Source organism: Panthera uncia, chromosome A2 (assembly GCF_023721935.1).
Source record: "Panthera uncia isolate 11264 chromosome A2, Puncia_PCG_1.0, whole genome shotgun sequence".
Taxonomy (NCBI): domain Eukaryota; kingdom Metazoa; phylum Chordata; class Mammalia; order Carnivora; family Felidae; genus Panthera; species Panthera uncia.
The window spans coordinates 81,570,492-81,590,465 of NC_064816.1; the positions used below are offsets into that span (position 1 = coordinate 81,570,492).

The window sequence follows — 19,974 nt, forward strand, 5'->3', positions numbered from 1 at the left end:
GCAAATTTTTGAGATATACTCTTTATCAACTTTCAAATAGGCAATACAGAATTATTAACTATAATCACCATGCTGTACATTACATCCCCATAACTTAATTATTTTATTACTGGAAGTTTGTGTCTTTTGAACCCCTTTGTTCATTTCTCCCATCCCCTACCCCACCGTTGGCAACCACCAATCTATTATCTATGTCCATGAACTTGGTGTGTTGTTTTTAAAATTCCACATACAAGTGAGATCATACAGTATTTGTCTTTCTCTGTCTGACTTATTTCACTTAGCATATGCCCTGAAGGTCCATCCATGTCATAAGTTGCCAAGATTTCATTATATTTCATGGCTGAATAGTATTCCAGTAGGGTATGTGTGTGTGCATGTGTGTGTGTGTGTGTGCGGGTGTGCACCACATCTTTACTCACTCATCCATTGAGGAACACTTTGGTTGTTTCCATGTGATGGGGTGCACATATCTTTTTGAATTAGTGGAGTTTTATCTTCAGATAAATACCCAGAAGTGGAATTGCTGGATCATATGGTAGTTCTAGATTTAATTTTTTGAGGAACCTCCATACCATTTTCCATAGTGGCTACACTAGTTTACATTCCCAACAAAACTTTCTTCCACATCCTCTCCAACACTTGTTATTTATTGTCTTTTTGATAATAGCCATTCTAACAGGAGTGAGTGAGTTGATATCTCCTCGTGGTTTTCATTTGCATTTCCCGGATGATTAGTGACACTGAGCAACTTTTCATGACATGTTGGCAATCTGTATGTCTTCTTTGGAAAAATGCCTATTCATATCTGTCCACTTTTTTAATTAAATTGTTTTTTTAATTATTTTATTTATTTCATTTTTTTGCTACGAAGTTGTATGAATTCTTTATGTATTTGGATATTAACCCTTATCTGGTCTATGGCTTGCGAATATTTTCTCCCATTCAGTAGGTTGCCTTTTCTTTTGGTGATGATGTCCTTTCTGTGTAGAAGTTTTTTACTTTGATATAGTCCCACTGGTTTATTTTTTCTTTTGTTCTCTTTGCTTTTCAAACATTCCTAACGTGTTTCTATGGTGATAGTTTTAATACAAATTTGCATGTGCTTTCTCTTTGCTTTGGAGTCATATCTAAAAACTCATCCCTAAGACTTATATCAAGGAGCTTAATGCCTATGTTTTCTTCTAGGAGTTTTGTGGTTTTAGGTCTTATATTCAAGTCTTTAAATGATTTTGAGTTAAATTTTGTCTATAATGTAATATAGTATTCTAGTTTCATTCTTTTGTATGTAGCTGCTCAGTTTTCCCAACACCATTTATTGAAGAGACCGTCTTTCCCCATTGTATATTCTTCCCTTTTTTGTTGTAAATTAATTAACCATATATGTATGGATTTATTTCTGGGCTCTCTATTCTGCTCTATTCTATGTGTCTCTTTTTTATGACAATAGCATATTGTTTTGATTATTATAGCTTTGTAATCTAGTTTGAAGTCAAGAAACATGATGCGTCCAACTTTGTTCTTCTTCCTCAATATTGCTTTGGGTATTTGGGTCTTTTGAGATTGCATACAAATTTTAGGATTCTTCATTCTAATCTAGTGGAAAATGCCATTGGAATTTTGATAGGATTATACTGAATCTGCAGATTGCTTTGGGTAGAATGGCGGTTTTAATAATATTTATTCTACCAATCCATGAACATGAATTATCTTTCCATTTATTTGTGTCTTCAGTTTCTTTCATCAATGTCTTGTAGTCCAGCGTACAGGTCTTTCACCTCCTTGGTTAAATTTATTCCTAGGTATTTTATTCTTTTAATGCAATTGTAAATGGGAATGTTTTCTTAAATTCTCTTTCAGATAGCTCATTATTAATGTATAGAAATGCAACAGGTTTTTGAGTGTTGATTTTGTACCCTGCAACTTTACTGAATTCATTTATTAGTTCTAACAGCAAACCTATGATACATGGTTTCATATCAGGCATGATATTGTAACATTAAAAAATTGCAAGATAGTTCCAGCTCTTTCTTCATTAGAAGGAAATGATTAAGATCATGATTTGTGGTATTAGGATGACAATGTGAAATCTACCTTTAAACATACATCTTAGAAAAGATAACTGGGGTTGTAATTAGAGGGAGAATATGAGAACAAATCACAAATATGCAATGATAATCTATATATAGGATGGAATTTTACTTGAGAACTATTCTTTGTTAAATAAAAATGCTTCACCAAAGCCAAGGTCTGGAAATTATGCAGGGAAGGAGTGTAATCTCCAGTTCATTCACATTAGAGCCGAGAGGCTGGTATGCCTCAAGGACTATGGTAAGAATCACTTTGTAATCCTCACATCACTTTCATTCTTAGGAAGTGTGTTGCTTCTGGGACACCTGGGTGGCTCAGTTGTTTGAGCATCCAATTCGTGGTTTCGGCTCAGGCCATGATCTTGTGGTTTGTGAGTTTGAGTCCTGCACTGGGCTCTGCGCTGATGGCATGGAGTCTGCTTGGGATTCTATCTCCCTCTGCCCCTCTCCCACTCGTTCTCTCTCTATCTCTTAAAATAAATAATAATAATAATAATAATGATAATACAGAAAGTGTGTTGCTTCAGCTTCCTTTAGCACTAAATCTGTTTAATAGGTAGATGATTGTATTCTAGGGGTTAGACATGCCAATTTTTAGAACTCTTTGTCAAGAAAAATGTATTGTCCTACAAACAATTATGGTAATAATTTTTAAATATCACTGCTATCGTAATTGGGAGTGCAAAACAAGTTTGGTAAAAAAGAATACCAGCAATGGCTACAAATATCATTGATTTGAGATTACATGTGGAGTTTGCTTTCCTCATACTATGTGCTCAGTTTTAGATCTCTAGTCCAGTGCCAGCAGAAGATCTCAGGGTACTGAGGTTCTAAACTTCTATGTAGAAATCAAAAGACACCATAGACTTCCTGCCTAAATCTTAAAATGACACAGAAGAACATGGGTCTTTGAACACAGATACTAAAAAGTATTCGTTTGGGGCGCCTGGGTGGCTCAGTCGGTTGGGCGTCCGACTTCGGGTCAGGTCATGATCTCGCGCTCCGTGAGTTCGAGCTGCGTGTCGGGCTCTGTGCTGACAGCTCAGAGCCTGGAGCCTGTTTTGGATTCTGTGTCTCCCTCTCTCTGACCCTCCCCCATTCATGCTCTGTCTCTCTCTCTGTCTCAAAAATAAATAAACGTTAAAAAAATTAAAAAAAAAAAAAGTACTGGTTTAAAGAAAGGGTGTTCTCTTCACATTTCATGCCTTTAAATACAGAAGTCTTTCAAATTATCCATCCCAGGCCATGCCTGTGTACTCCAAATTCATATTATATGAGATTGAACATCTCATAGGCACTGCTAACATCATCTTTCTCTCCACATACCTGCTCCTTCCATAGTCTTCTCTTTCTCGGGAAACTACAACTGCATATGCTCAGTTCTGAGGACTTGGTTCATTCTTCAGTCCTCGCTTTCTCTAACATCCTACATATAATACATCAGCAGATGCTGTGAGCTCTATCCAGAATCAGACCACTTTGCCACCTCCACCTCTATCATCCCTGTGCGAGCCACCATTCTATCTTACCTGGATCCTCACGGTGCCCTAACTGCCTTGAAGCTTCTGTCTCCTCTCTCCCCATCCACTTCCTATCCCAGGGCTATAATCCAGCCAAACCCAACCAGATGATCTTTTCAAAACAAAAGTCAAAATAATATCATTCATGTGCTCAAAAGCCCTCAGTAGCTTTCTGTTTCACTCTAAACAAAAGCCTACAATAACTTGATAAGTCCCAAGTCATCGTGCATTCTGGCCTCGTTTCTTCCTACCCTTCCTTTTTCTCATTCCACCATAGCCCCATTAGTTTCAGTGCTGTTTCTTGAACAATCTCGGTGCACTCCAGCTTTAAGGATATGTGGTTCCTCTCCCTGGAATGCTATTCTCCCAGATAATGCCTTTGTGCCATTCCTTCTCACTTAAGTCCATCTTCAAACACCACACCTTCAGTGGGACCATCCATTTAATATTGCAACTCCCTGCTTCCCACATCCTCTGTCTCCCTTCTTTGCCCTTTTAAAATTCATAGACCTAAAAAAACAATTAAAAATTAAAAAAAATCATAGACCTTATCATTATTTGATACACTAGAGGGCTTCCTTATTTATTTATTTTCTGTCTTCCCCTCTAGAATTTATTATCCCTCAAGGCAGGAATTTTCATCTTTTTATTGTTCTTGTTTTTCACGTTGTATGCCTAGCTCTAGAACATTGCCTGGCAAATAACTGTCCCATGATACAAATTTGTTGAACTAATAAATAAAAGTATCAGTACAATCTTGACAGGCAGAAGTGCTAGGGTTCCTTTAATCTGTCAAGGTCTTTAAGGGCCTATATGTATAACAGCGAGTAAAGAAGCTATAAAACACCTTCACCCCAATGATTTTACTTGAAAATCATTAGTGCTTAAGACTGGTCCTATTTGCTCTCTCCTGCTGACCCTAATTTTGTCAGGTTTTGGCCTTGCCACCCATCATGACTCACATCAAGAGATGACTGAAAATAGCTATGACCTTGGCTGACCCTAAATTATGCATATTCTTTGTTCTATAATCAGTGTCACTACTGGTGGTCCCTTCCAACTTAGTGCAAGTTGGTTCAGAGTTTCCTATCTGAGCTTTTGCTTGGATAAATGGCACTTAGCCTCACATTGCCTAACTCTGTCAATCTGACCAGCATCCATGCACTTACCCCTCTAAGAGGTAAACAGCATGGGCATCAAGGTTCTGAAAGCAATTCAGGGTAACCATGTTGGAGCAATGTTCCTGTTGCCAAAACTAAGAAAACGTTTGATTATAGAAATATTAAGTGCCACAGGAAACCCTAGGAAGGTGGAGTTTAATCATATACTGAAGCACATAAAAACTCAGGTAATGCAAAAATGTTACATGCTGTTTGAACTTTTTGATGGTCCACAGGATTGTGTAGCTACAGGAGCTTTAAGAGGAGAAATAAATTTTTCCAGAGAGATTTTTAAATGCAGAGAACAAACTGAGGGTTGATGGGTGGGGGGGGGGGGGAGAGGAGAAAATGGGTGATGGGTATTGAGGAGGGCATGTCTTGGGATGAGTACTGGGTGTTATATGTAAGCGATGAATCATGGGAAGCTACCCTGAAGCTAACAGCACACTACCCTGAAGCTACCCTGAAGCTAACAGTATACACTGTATGTTAGCTAACTCGACAATAAATTATATTAAAAATAAAATAAAATAAAAACCAAAAAACCCCACAAAAGCGAAAGGACTGTATCCTCACATATCTGTGAAAATCTCAAGTTATAAAGCATAGGCATTTACTTCATTCATTGACTACACGTGATGCTGAACATAGCTACTATTTCTAACGCCATTGAAAAGAATACGTGTGGAGCATGACTCAATTGTCTGGGAACATCGTTTTTGATTCTCAGCTGAATGTTTGGGACTCACCGCTTCCCAGTTGGGTAGAATCTTGAGCAAGAATGGCCATCCCAGGCACAGTAAGGGTCCCTGGCCAGGCAGCAGTCAGCACAGGCTGTACCATAGATGTGGCAGCGATGCAGAGACACTTGGGAAACCCCTTCATTGGAGCTCACATACAACTGTTGCTATTAGAGGAAAGATTATGATTTATTTCAGATGTGGACATTAAAGAGGACTTTTAGCAGGAACACGTTATAATGTGTCTATACCAACTTAGATTCATTTTAAAATAGGCTAAAAATAAGAAGTGAAGTACAGAGGGTAGGAAGCCAAAATAAATAGAATTCTCCTATGTTAATATGCTTAGAACATTACCACTTTCCTGTTTAAAAAAAAAAAAAAAAAAGCTCAGAGCCCTATGTAGAACGGTAATACATTTTAGACATTGGGATTTACTGTTCTCTCAGATGTGAGCTAATATATTACAGATTTAAATTATGATGTTTGCTTTCTTTTTTGAGTGCACAGGCAGCTTTCTTTTTCTTCAAATATAGGAACCCATCACCTTGTAAATTTGAAAAAGTCAAGTCTAAAATAAAGGGTATTTTTAAGTTTAAGGAAAACAGTACACAGTATTAGATAAAATTAAAGAAAAACATGTTTCACATGCCTTTGAAAATAACATATTACTCATTAGAGGAATGTTAAATTATTTAGAAGAATATCAGCATTTATATTTAGATATGTCTTAACTTTTCTGTATGATCCAGTGATCTGCGGCACCCTAAGTCATAAATAAAGATTTCACTCTCCTTCATTTGTTCGATGTCAAGAGCTTCTTACGATGCTGCTCCAATTCTTTTATCTGTGCATAAATTAGTTCTCAGGAGTTGAAAGATTAAGTTTCTAACTCACACTTATTTTATAAGGAAGTGATATTGTATAATTCAAGCTAGAGAATCTCTAAGCTGGAACTTAAATATGTACATATATGCACATGTACACACACACACAGACATCTATACATATTTCACATATATACAACTTAAAATTTAAAATTTAAATTAACAGGGGCACCACTGATCCACTAGGTTCTGGAGCCACACTTCTGGGATTCAAATCCCAGTGCAACCACAAATACACTGTGAAACTTTTCTGAATCTCAGCTTCCTCTTCAATAAAACCGGGATAATACAGTACCTATACCACACAGTTTTTTTAAAGAACTAAATGTAAGGGCTAACTCCATATAAAATCCTTAGAATAGTGTCTGACTCCTAACCTCTCAATGAATGTTAAATAACATAGTAGAATAAACTGCCAGTTAACTATCATCTTACACTTTTTTAATTCTAATTAATAATTTGAATAAAATCTCAGTGTACTGTTCAATAAAAAATATTTTATTCAGATCAATTACTTTTTTAGAAATTGGGCTGCAAATGATTGATCCCTACTTGAGACAATCAAACTATAGGAAAACAATAGCATATTTTGACAATAATAATTTCTCTAAGAACATTTCAAATAAGAATTTATTGAGTACAGATATAGTGAATACATCAGCTGCATCAAAATATTTTAAGGAAACTGGTTTATTTCAGGAAATAATATGGGTAGTTTTATTCTAGAAATTATCATTTGTATTAATCCAACTATCTTGTGATATATGGAATGCAAGAATAAACTAGGGTATAAGGAAGCATAAAATAGAAAATAATATAATCTGAGCACTAGGGAAGGTACTAAATTCATGGTATTTAAATGTATATGAAATACCATCGATAATCTGTAATTCTTTCTCACTGAAAATTTAATGTCGTATTCAGTTGTGCAAATGAGTTCCCCAAAACTCAAATAATTACCATATCCTAAATCTAATGATTGAAAGAAACATTTTTAATTATCTGTAATATAAAATGTTGAAGACAGATATAATACTCAGTCTCTCCTGTGTGCATATGCGTGCTGCATATTGCAATTTAACGGAATGTATTGTGAACTATGAGTATACCAGCTGAATTTCAAGTTGTATTGTAACTTGTATTACTGTAATTGTATACTGAACTACTCTGCCACACAAATGGCTCTGTGTCCTTTTTGAATTTTATTCTGACACGTTCTCTTTTCATTAAGCTACTGTAAACAAAGGGCTTCCCTGCTGACTTCAAAGACAATTCTGACTTGGGATCAGCTCCCTAGGACATTGGGGAAAATGACGAATGGCTTCTTGTTACTTGGGAAAATGTTTGTTATGCACCACACAAACATTTTTACAGATGAGATCTTTAGCTCCATTGTACCCTATTTATTTTTCTTCATAAAATTGAGTCAAGTGAAAAGCGTACAAGACTGACTGTGGAATACTTCTTCATCTGTATCAGACCAAATAAGGTAAAGAACAGTAACGTTATGTCATCATTTCTGCTAACACTTAAAATCTTTATTCCATATTCCAAGAAAAATAGATCTCAGACTCTTTAAACAGTTACCAAGACCTGCTTTACTTTAGGCAATTTATATAAATTAACTCATTTGTGAGAAAAGCATTACCTTGTAGAGGCAGAAACTTGGGTCAGTGAAGTTTAATGATCTGTCCATAATTTATGGACAAGTTAGTATTCAAATGCATGTCAGTCCCACTCTGAAGCCTATTCCACTTTTGACTATATGACTCTGCCCCTTACAACTATCTTCAGAGAGAACACCTGTGCCTGGAGAAGTACGTGAGTCACACACGTAGAGATTGGGATAGGGCTTTTCCTTTTCATGGTCATTGTGCATTTGCATGTGCAGGCACGAAGTAGAAGATTAAACATTCCCGAAAATCACAGTCAAACATTTCTTCCTCTAAACCTGAATCCTTATATGGTTTAGATTTGAGACATTCAGATTTTTTAATGATATGTATAAACTCTAAAAAAAAAATAGCACTTCCTTAGAAATAAGCATAAAAGAATGCATTGCACATTTCAAACATGTGATAGCAGCAGTGACTCAAAAGAGGATTGATTACTCATTCCAAGCCCCTGAGAATGTCTGTGATGTTATAGTAGCCCAAACATTATGCCGAGTTCTTCCTACAAAAAGATTACTTTTATTTTGGTTGGCTTCACACACTGTAATATTTGAGAATATAGGATATACAAAATGTTGGAATATCTTGCTGTGTATATTTATATGTTCTCCTCTGATGGGCTTTTATACAAAATAGACCTATTTTGTCTTCCATTAATGGCTTGTAAATGATGTACCAAAATTAAAGGTGATTCTGTGGTATCCTGTAAATGGTATTAGTTATTTTTCTAATACTAAAATTAATATTTTACAGAATATATTTTTCATCATAGTAAAGGTTTATAACATGCAAATAAAATAAAAACGGGGTTGTTTTTACCTTTTTGGATGAAATTTTCAGTGTTGTTATAGGAGCATGATTCTGAAAATTAAAAAAAAAAAGGGGGGTCAGCTGTTAAAATAATTCTTTAAAAATATTTACATTAAAAATGTTCTCCTTTCTTTTAAAATTCAAGAAATCATCATTTCTCTATATATGCATGTATACTTTCAAAGTTTAGCAACACTTGTCTATAAACTACATTTCCTTTGCTGGTGATAAAGATGGGTTGTGACACATATCTATGTTTAAACTAAAAAAAAAGTAGCAATTATAACACATGATCAACACAGTCATTAGAAAAGGAATAAAAATTTGAGAAATTTGAAAGAATTGAAAAAATTACATCTTGGAATATTGAACCCAATGAATAAAACTTAGGCTTGAATGGGGTGGGTAAGATGCTGTGGAATGGTACCCCATGTTATTCCTCCACAGCAGAGGCACTATCTGCATAAGATACTACCTTGCACCTGCCAGAGGTTGCTTTGGAAGGATGTATTAGAATGAATCATGCTTATTAATTCTTCTGTTGCAAACAAAGAAATATTGTTAGAAAATGTCCTCTTGATAAATGTGAATTAGTGAAAGTACCTAAGAATTTTCTGAAATAGTAATCCTTTTTGAAAGTCACTCTATTCATAAACTTTATTCTTAAACAAAATATACTTCCTTTCAAAATTAGACTTGCGATAACCTGATAAATATCTGTGAAGTTTCATTTGAATAGCTCCAGTGAGAGAAAGCACTCAAAATTAACTGTACCTACAATTATTTCGTTTCTAGAGGTATATGTTCTTACACATGTTCAAAAGAGAAAATGGTAATATATCTAAACATTCACTTGCCACAGGTTTTGATCATTGCATAGAAACACACACACACACATACAAACCATATTGCAATTTATATAAGTTAAGTTTGAGGAAGCTGGATGTATTTTCAGGAAATATTCTGGACAGAGGATTAAAAGAAGAAATTATGGTTCTGCACTCTATAAAATAAACAAAGGGTCTGGTTTTTAAAAGTTACATTGTGTTTTCTGCAATATATCAGGGTGACACTTAGCTAAGGAATTTGTTTCAGTTCAAATGCATTATTTCCTCACGTGCTAATCACACTATATCATACACACCCAGTTATTTTTACCTCACATCAGAAAATATGACACAAATACCATGTGGAAGACAGTAAGTAACTTGTATTTGGTAACTGTGTCTCTGTTTAGCCATATCAATCACTGGCATAGGGTTCCATAAGAAAGCTCAACATTTTTTAGTCTTGACTGACTCTATTTTTCCGCTGAGAGTTTATTCTTCATGATAATAACACCAGCATAACTTATATAACAGACCATAAGTAGTTAGCACATGATCAGAATGACTCACATTTCTTTAAGAGCTTTCCATAACTTATATGTTTGGGTTTGTGTCAAACTCACTTAGTTAAAGTTTTCTGCTTATTAAAAACTGATATTTCAGAATTAAAAATGAAGCTCTGCAATAATAATAATTTTTTCTATCTTCAGGAAAATTCCAGAATAAAGTACTTTGCTATTTTGGCCAAGCCAAGTTGTCCTTATTGAATCGAATGAGGAAAACATATTTTATCTATAATGCAATTTTGGTTAATCTAGTGAAATGATCAATTCTTTTATCAAGCAAGGCATAGAAAAAGCACTTGAAGGTACATAGTTAACATTTGGTAAGCACAACATTAATGCGCTAATTATGAAGAACCTTATGCCAAAGTGAGTCTAGCATTAAAAATTGTAAATTTAATAACATTCTGGAAAAATTGCCAGAGTTCCTCAGATTTCATTTGATTATTTAAAAAAATGTTTTTCTTTAAATTTAAAATTTATTAGCATAACCCAAAAAAATGCATCTTGATCACTTACATGCTTATAAATTCAGTAATATATGTTCCCATATATTAATAAGTTAATATATTCTGAGTCTGCTCAACTAAGCAAAGCAACTTACTGACCCAGCAATAGCCTGCTCCTGGGAGTCCTACAGTGCTAATTTTACTGTTAAAGGCTGACTCTGGGGGCGCCTGGGTGGCTCAGTCGGTTGAGTGTCCGACTTCAGCTCAGGCCATGATCTCACAGTCCGTGAGTTCGAGCCCCGCATCGGGCTCTGTGCTTACAGCTCAGAGCCTGGAACCTGCTTCGGATTCTGTGTCTCCCTCTCTCTGACCCTCCCCCGTTCATGCTCTGTCTCTCTCTGTCTCAAAAATAAATAAATATTAAAAAAAAATAAAGGCTGACTCTGGTCTTTTGATATCCATGGGCTTTTTTTTTTTTTCCTTAATTGATTAATTTGGAAATAGTAGTCTGCAATAGGATTGATTCCATGGCAAAGTATCTTCGTAGTCCTAACAGATCCTCTGGCTGTGTTTCATCCATTTTTCCAAGTATTTATCAGATAAACCACTCGAACTTCAATGACTTTCATCTTAAGGAAGGAAGGGTGTGCAGAACACCACAAATCTGCTCTCCGGGAACACAGATACATAAAGAACAGGCACCTTTTTCTGAGCAGGTTATGTCTTTCAGGAATGAACTTCCTTCTGTGTGCCTTTTTATTGTTGCTGTATACTGTTTTTCTTTCTGTCTTTTTTTTTAAGCCCACATTTAAGAACAAAGAGAACAATAATGAAATCTCAAGTTCAGCAGAACATGAGTTTTGAGTGGTAAAGAGACAACATTTGTTTTATGTAACCAGAGTGACATCTGAATTGAAAGCAATAAAACAAGAGAAAGCAAAGTAGTTTTTCTTAAAATTCCTGGATAAAAAATTATGAGAAAGTTTATCTAACAATCAATAATGTAAAGCATTTAAGTTTCAGCGGCTTGTGAAGCAAATGATAAAAGCCCTTTCACGGCAAATCTTTTAGACCTTGACCACAAAAGCCCATTTATAAAAATAATGATGACCAAAATTCTTGGAGTCGTGATAATCGCTGAAAAAAACTAATCTTTTAATGTTAAGATAACTTCTAATGCATAAAAAAAACACTTCAGTAAAATATTTGCTCTATATTTCTCACTTTATCTAGCGTTTCCTACCCTCAAAAATTTATGACATTTATTTGATCTTTTATCAAGTATTTTTTCCTCCCAAGTGGCCCTAAGATGAAATAGTTCCATCCATCACGCATGTTCCGAGATTAACAAAAGAGATGTTCAAACCTTAAAGACTTCTAACTCCTCCAGAATGAGCTCACCCCTGGAAGAGCTATTAGCAGGGAGAACCACCACCTTCTGCACAGTGCCTCGGTCTGAATCAAAGAAAAAAGAAAAAAAAAAAAAAACCTCAATGCGATGTAGGAAAGAAAGACATTTAAACACAAACCCACTGGCTTAGAATTTAGAATATTATTTATGTAATTAATTAGTCATCAAGAAAATACCATGTATATTCAACTATTACCATTTGCCACATTCTAATTTTATTCCAAATTTCATGTTTATTTTATTTTATTTTTTTTCAAACTTCGTATGTTTAAATTGAGGTAATATATAATTCAGACTGAACTAATAAGAACATCTTATATTTTGTACCTATTTGGTGCAGTCAGAACTATGAAAGAAGAGAATGTCTGAATGTCTTATAAACTCAAAAGTTCTGTTTCTGAACCAAGTGTGTATTCTTTAAATATTAATACATTATTGTAAGTTTGGCCCTTAAGAATATTAGTTAAACCTTCAAACCAACGTCATAAAGTCACACTCCCAGGTTTTCATTAACACTGATACATAATGATTTGATTATCTGAGAAAAAAGATGAATTCACAAACGAATTTTTATAATTGTACTATAAGCACTAGCACTAGAAATTTACATTTGATCTGTGGCCATGAGAGATTTCAGACACAATAAAATGTTTAACTCGCAATTCAAAATAATTTTCAAAGCAGAAACATAAATGTGTTATCATATCAGATGTGGACACGTATTTACAGAATAATTCTACTGTTTTCACACACATACACACACATTTGAGAGAATTTTTTGGATATTCTTAAAATTCAGGGGAAAATATGAAATTACATGGTCCAAATAAACTGAAGCAAAAAAAAAAAATTACTCATGTTTCCAATGAGATTGCCCCAATCTCATTTATTTGTCACTCAATAAATTGTCACTCAATTTATTTGAGTGACACCCAAATAAATGTAATACATACAAAAAATGTTATTTATGCCAATATTCTTAGTTAAATAGTTTCATATGTCACATAAGCATTTTATAGACATATAATTTTGCCACTCTACCAATCACATACATTTTAGGTTTAAAAGAAATTAGTTGAGATTCGGCAATGTGGGGTTAAAGCAAATTTGTGAATGAATGATATAGTAAAAATGTATTTCCTCACCAAAATATTAAAATATTACAATACAATACAAAATATTACAATATTACAATAATTAATGAGCTGTATCATAAACTTCAAGTCATTAGTTTTAAGTATGAACATGTAACTGTGGGTGTATAATTTGTAAAGATATATTATGGTCAACAGATACTGGAATATTTAAAAATTCCGTTGAGAAATGTCAGTAAGAGTTCATTTAAATTGAGTTGTACAGGACTTTAATCATTTAGTGATGAATCCCTAATTCCCAAATCTCACATCTCAAAGTGGTCTGTATTCCACAGGCAAGAGTATCTCTGACATAAAAGATCACATTTCACATTGATAGTTTCTATCTTATCAACCTAAATTGAAAGATTCAAAATAATTCTTACTTTTTGAAAAGTAATCTCTACACTCAACGTGGGGCTCAAACTCATGACCCCAAGATCAAGAGTCAAATGCTCTACTGACTGAGCCAGCCAGGTGCCCCTCAAACAATTCTTATAAAAAATAAACTCTACTTTAAAATGTTACCAACTAAGGGGCGCCTGGGTGGCTCAGTGGGTTGAGTGACTGACTTTGGCTCAGGCCATGATCTCACGGTTTGTGAGTTTGAGCCCTGCGTCGGGTTCTGTGCTGATAGCTCAGAGCCTGGAGCCTGCTTCTGATTCTGTGTCTCCCTCTCTCTCTCTGCCCCTCCCCCACTCATGCTCTGTCTCAGAAGTAAATAAAGATTTAAAAAATTTTAAATAAAATGTTACCAACTAAAAAATTAAAACCTATTAATTATAATAAAAATGTTTGTACTGAAGAACAAGACCTAGAGATTTTGCCAGACCAATCCCTGTGCCCTGTGAGGATACAAAGTATGAGCACCTGATTTTAGAAGTTCCAAACTCTAAACTTGATAGCAATTGGTACTATTTTTCTTGGAAGATCGGTAAATGTGTGTATAAATTTGAAGTGAAAAACATTGGGCGATGCTGTGCAGAGACAGGTCACAATTAAAATGGATGAGTATGGTTGCAGGTGTTTCCCAGTTTCTATTAACAATTCATCACCAAGAGCCTTGGAAACTTCTAAGGGAATAGGATGTACCAAAAACCCTAAAATAAAAACTTTGAAATTGTAACAGCTAGGTCAGGATTTGTGTAGTATTGTGTGTGAGCACGTGTATGTGCGTGTATGAGGAATGAGAGTGTAAAACCATCTTTGTTTTAAATCATGTTATCATAGGCATTATATTTTCTTTTCTTTTCTTTTTTTTTTAAAGAGGTCACAGCAGAGGTTTATGGTTCCTTGCTGCAGCTTGTAGCCATTCTTCACGACAGCAATGACCTCTTTCTTGAGCAGAGACAGAGCAGAAACTGTGTAACCATACTCTCAAATAAAACTTCATGAAAAAGAATCTTGATTACAGGGATTCCCAAAGATAAAACTATCAGCTCTGAAAAGAATTAAGTATTCTCAAATGAGACAACTGGCTCCTGTTTTTAACGTAACGTTTTAACTTACTATGTGAGCCATATTTCACACAAATCGTCATTACTTTTGAAAGGATCCACAACAAATACGCACACACTTTATTCATGCCATTTATAAAATATTACCCAAAGAGCGGCTATAAAAATGGTTTAATAAAAAGATAAAGCAATACATGCTTTTGACTCCTTTGCAATAAAAGCTAGAGCATCACTTTTATTTATTGCTTGTCTTTCTATTTTAGTTATTTTTTTGTTGTGCTGGTAATGATGAGTAGATTCCCTTTTATTTTAAGGCCATTAAGATAAAAATATATTTTTCTAACAAATAAAACTGACTGTCAACTTGTCTGAAATTCTTGCAAAAAAATAAGCAAATTCAAAAATTGGTAACATTTGTATTTGAAAATCAAGTTCAAACAAAATCATCGAAATGCAAGATCCCCAGAGAGAAACACATATTTATTGGATGCCCACGATGTGTCTGGCTCTATGATAAAAATATATTATTTAAGTCTGACATTGAAGAAAATAAATATCCATTTTAGTTCCTTTACTTTTCCACCTTTAGGCATGTACTGGTACTTATGAGCTAGTATTTCTGCACGTTCTTCATTACACTGGTTCAACTTTCATCAGTACATCACAAATGAATATATCGGTTCTTACTAGAATTCCATATATTAAAGTTTTATGTTCATAAGTTAGAATAGTCATTCAAATGTGTGGATTCAAATATGAATAGAATAGCTTTAAATCTTTGTGGTGTTATTAATCATCATTATTAATTTAGGTTTCATGAGACCTTAAAGTTATGTAATTTGGGAAAGCTTCTTTTATTTAAAATAATATAAAAATACAAAAAGAGTTGTTTGTGTCTTCCCCCAAACAATTACAAAGAGGAACTCTAAATTTTATGCTAAGTCCACCTCTAATAATTAGTTTAGCTTTCTAAAAAAAAAAAAAAGAAAGAAAATTGTCCATAAATTTGGACAATGCATTCCTTACATTGAAGAATCTCTATCTAATGAAATCTAATCTATAATATCTTATCAGTAGAATTTTATTGTCCAAGATCATCTTTCACAAGTTAGCAAAAGGTTGAAAATTTTCTTCTTCAGTTAAATCTACTGCTCTGTTTCTTTTATTGATTAGCCTTTATTCTATGGCTACCAAGAATGCATTCAATCTCTTTTTTACATCCCTCCACATTTATCTTTATAATTTCTTCTTCTGGTCTAAGCATGAGCACTCACTTCTGGTATACTTATCCAAATTCAAATCCAAATCTTATTGCTTGTCTTTCTCTGGGCACTGTGCAATTGGCATTATCCTATTTAAAATGTGGTGCTCAGAATTTTACCTGATTATGTAGTTATTTTACCAAATGCCACACCTCACTGAAACTGGACTATTTAAAAGACACAGCAGTAGGGACACCTGGATGACTCAGTCAGTTAAGTATCTGACTCTTGATTTTTGAAGGTCATGATCTCACAGATCATGTGGTGGAGCCCCACATGGGGCTCTGTGCTGACAGCACTGAGCCTGCCTAGGATTGTGTCTCCCTCTCTCTCTGCCTCTCCCCTGTTCATGCTCTCTCTCTCAAAATAAACATTAAATGCACACACGCACACACGCGCACACACGCACACACACACACACACACACACACAGTTCTAGTAGTTGATCAACAACTTAGGTGATTGGTCAAGATCTCTAGTACTTGCGGCCAGGGGAAAAAGTATCCTAACTCTACACTATTTTCAAGGTTCTACTCTGGATATCTTTATATTTCTGCCTTCATTACAAACTGCCTGATTCCCACTGTCTCTAGTTCAGATTCTGAAGACATACGTCTAATTTGGTCCAATTTAATCTCGACTAAGGCACAACATATACTAGTATTTAGAGACCGATCAGTTGTCAATGCTTAAGTATCCTTTCATTCAGTTTTGACACCAGAGAAGAGCCAATACACAGGTAATTGCCAATGGCTACTCCCTAAGTAGACCCATGTTAATGGGATAGTTACTCTCAAAATGCAGTCATGGTAGATGTCTATAGCTTTTTTTTTCAAGACATACAAATCCTTCAGTTTCCCATATAGAAAACACTTTTGAGGTCAATAACTAAGTTGACTTGGGTTATCCGCCACCCATTTTCACTCACTGATTTAACACAAAATTACTGAGTGCCTTCAGCGTGTCAGGTGTCATATCCAGTATGGATGCAAAAATAAATAGGCAGAGCACTCAACAGTTTATGGTCTAGAATTTATGGTTTTTTAAGTAGTAAGTGTGTTCCCATTAAAATGTTAGTCATTGAAAGATACACATTCCAGAATATCCATAAAACTTCCAATTACTTATGTCTACATAAAGCCATCTCTGTACCTTTTAGTTTGAAGATGATAATATAGTTATCAAATGTCTGCTTTCTGAGGGTAGTGAGAATGGCATTCCTTGAATATACTCAAAACATAAATCCTTTCTATTGTTTTATAGAATTTGAGGTATTGCTTTTATTTCCTTGGGGTAAGCTCCATACCTATCATACATTTACAGTGAAGCCGAGTATACTTTTTCCCTTAAGCCTCAGTTTGCTTGTGTGTAAATATAAATAATAATTATACCTTTGTAATGGATATCTAAGGCCTACCCTCAATCACTTCCCTTTCTTTTGATAATAACACCCTGAAACATCTTTTGAAAACACGTCTCTCATTCTCAATCTATACAGTTAAGGAATGGTGTGTGTATCTCTCGTCCAGCTCCAGGGAGATGCCATGACTTAGGCCTGTCCAATAAGAGTATTCCTTTACCCTGGTGATTCATGAAGGAGTGGGCACAGAAACAAGTCAGGGCCCAGCCTTCCCTGGGAATTAGAGATTTGTGAGCCTCCTTCTTTGTGAGATCAGGGCTATTAAAGACTTGTAAATCTGGAGGAGCAGGGCCATCCTTCTGACCACATGCAGGGACTCCATGTGAGAATGAACAATACAGAGGAAAGTAGAATTGAAAGAGGGTGAAATAAATTCCAGAAAACATCATTTAAGCACAAATTCAGTTATGTCTGCGGTTGCCTTCTGCACTTCTCAGTTGAACATACACACGCACACAGACACAAACACACATACAACACATTAATGTTTTAAACTAGATTAAGAAAGATATAAGGTCACTTTCAGTTAAAAGAGTTCTGACTAATAAAAACTAAATGAATAATACACAGAAATTGCTTAGCATGATCATAGTATGCCCTCAATAAGTACCAGTCATTTTTTATTTATAGTTCAATCACTTACTAAATTTTTGACATTATTGGAGTCAACATTTTTTTTTCTAAGCCCCAATTTTCTCATCTGTGAGATACAGATAATAGTCATACCTTGAATATATTGAAGCATTGTGATGTGAATCAAGCAGGACAAGTTTTATTAAGTGATTTGCATGATACAAACCTATATACAAAGATAACATAGTAGACTCACCAATCCACATTAGTAATTTTAATTTTCTTTTGTTTCACTGAATCCTTAAAGAAAATTCCCCAGACAAGCTTCTTTCCTGCTATATATACATTTTATACCATCTAGGATTTTTTTTTCTTTCTAATACAAGGAATCATAGCAATATTATTCCTAAACCTTTCCACTGTCTGCAGACAAAAGAACAGCTTGCATTTATAGCACAGTAAACGTTGTCTGTCTCAAACAAGTGATCAAACATAGCTCATCACCCAGCAGGTCATTTGAATGGTCCTTTGTCTATGTATCAACAGAGTCTCATTTAAAATATAATCCTGAGGGTGTTTCACTGGAAATGGCCGTGCCAAACTGTCTGCTTGCCACTGGTCACCTGGGGATCTGGGAGAACACTGCCTCCTTAATCAGATCTAGTCAGACCCCTTCCCCCAATTGCTAATCTGTCAAAATAATCTAGTCAGGGCTGGCTTCCTGGCTGTAAGACCTGTTCAGTCCCTCAAAGTCTTGCAGTCAGAGACCCATACTTGGTTTAATGCTTTGCTGTCACCTCCTTGAACTTCTTAATAATTTTAAACAAGTGACTCTGATTCTTCAATTTACACCAGGCTCTGCAAATTGTGTAGCCAATCTGATTCTAGGTTTTGGTAATTAATGTACCTGCTAAGGAGTGGCCTTATTCAATTTAGTTAAGAAACACACAAATTCCGAAGGCATATACTCAAGACTTTCTTCTTTTTCCTCTATATTCACCGTGGTGCCTCTAGATGTCGACCCAAGCAGCCCTACATATGATTTCAGAGCCAATTATTGCAAGTAAATCAGTGGTAGTATTTACTATTAAAATTAGTATTATAAAAGATAAAATCAGTATATTTGTTAAATGGCAATTCTTCCTTTATCATAATTTTTGAAGCATTTGTTTATTAAAATAAAGAAACAACTGAAGCTCCCCCAAACCTGCAATAATTGTGTGTGACAAATGAAAGCTTTATATATAAATGAGGGACAAATGACTAGACATCCTACCTTGTAAGTTTCTATAATTAGATCTTACCAGTTGGTTGATTTCTTTCATGTTAGTTAGAATATGTATTCATAATAGATTTTTTTCTGTTAGGTTATCAAACTGCTACATTCTTTTAATGGTTTTATCAAATATACTTTTAAAAAGTGGCAATTCTATTCATGAATGTTCTCCTCTTACCAAAAGAAAAGAAAGAAAAGAAAAGAAAAGAAAAGAAAAAGGGAAAAAGAAAAGAAATTTCTGAACTAGGTCATTTAGCACAATTTCTCACACTTAGCAGAGCTTTTCACACCCAATGTGAAAAGGTAATTTAAGTGCTGTGATATTGACAACCTTCAGCAACAGTCCTTAGGGCAGTTAGAATCCCACTGGGTCATCAAAGGCATCTTAGTGTCTCTATTTGAGGGGAGGCCCTTGGAAAGGCAGTATCAACAAATGCTTATCTATTCAGCATCTCCTAAAGTGCAATAGTGTAAAAAGTTTGTAGGGTAAAGTAAATTTGGATAGTACTGGGTTAACCTAAGTTAAAGAGGTTTCTTTGCTGTTTGCTGAAGAACCTTTCAGAACTGTTAAAATATTTTTCTGCAGTGTAAAGAAAATACAGAATTCAGTGACTTTCAAGTGTATTTGCTGACACCATTAATGTCATCTCACTCCTAAGAAACTACCATTCAGGTTTAGAGACCATATTCTGTTGAAAAAATAGTTTCTCAAAATGTGGTGTT

The 19,974-nt window shown here is 34.8% G+C and overlaps 1 protein-coding gene across 1 annotated transcript in view; it reads right to left on the reverse strand.

Annotated features, from left to right (window-relative positions):
- The window catches only part of SEMA3C (semaphorin 3C), a 175,999-nt gene that overhangs the window by 12,949 nt on the left and 143,076 nt on the right, over nt 1-19,974 (reverse strand). The window contains exons 13-15 of the mRNA XM_049641352.1: nt 12,086-12,174; nt 8,890-8,931; nt 5,520-5,677 (exon numbers count right to left, since the gene is read on the reverse strand). Of these exons, the coding sequence (XP_049497309.1) occupies nt 5,520-5,677; nt 8,890-8,931; nt 12,086-12,174 (289 nt within the window). The remainder of the gene's footprint in view (nt 1-5,519; nt 5,678-8,889; nt 8,932-12,085; nt 12,175-19,974) is intronic.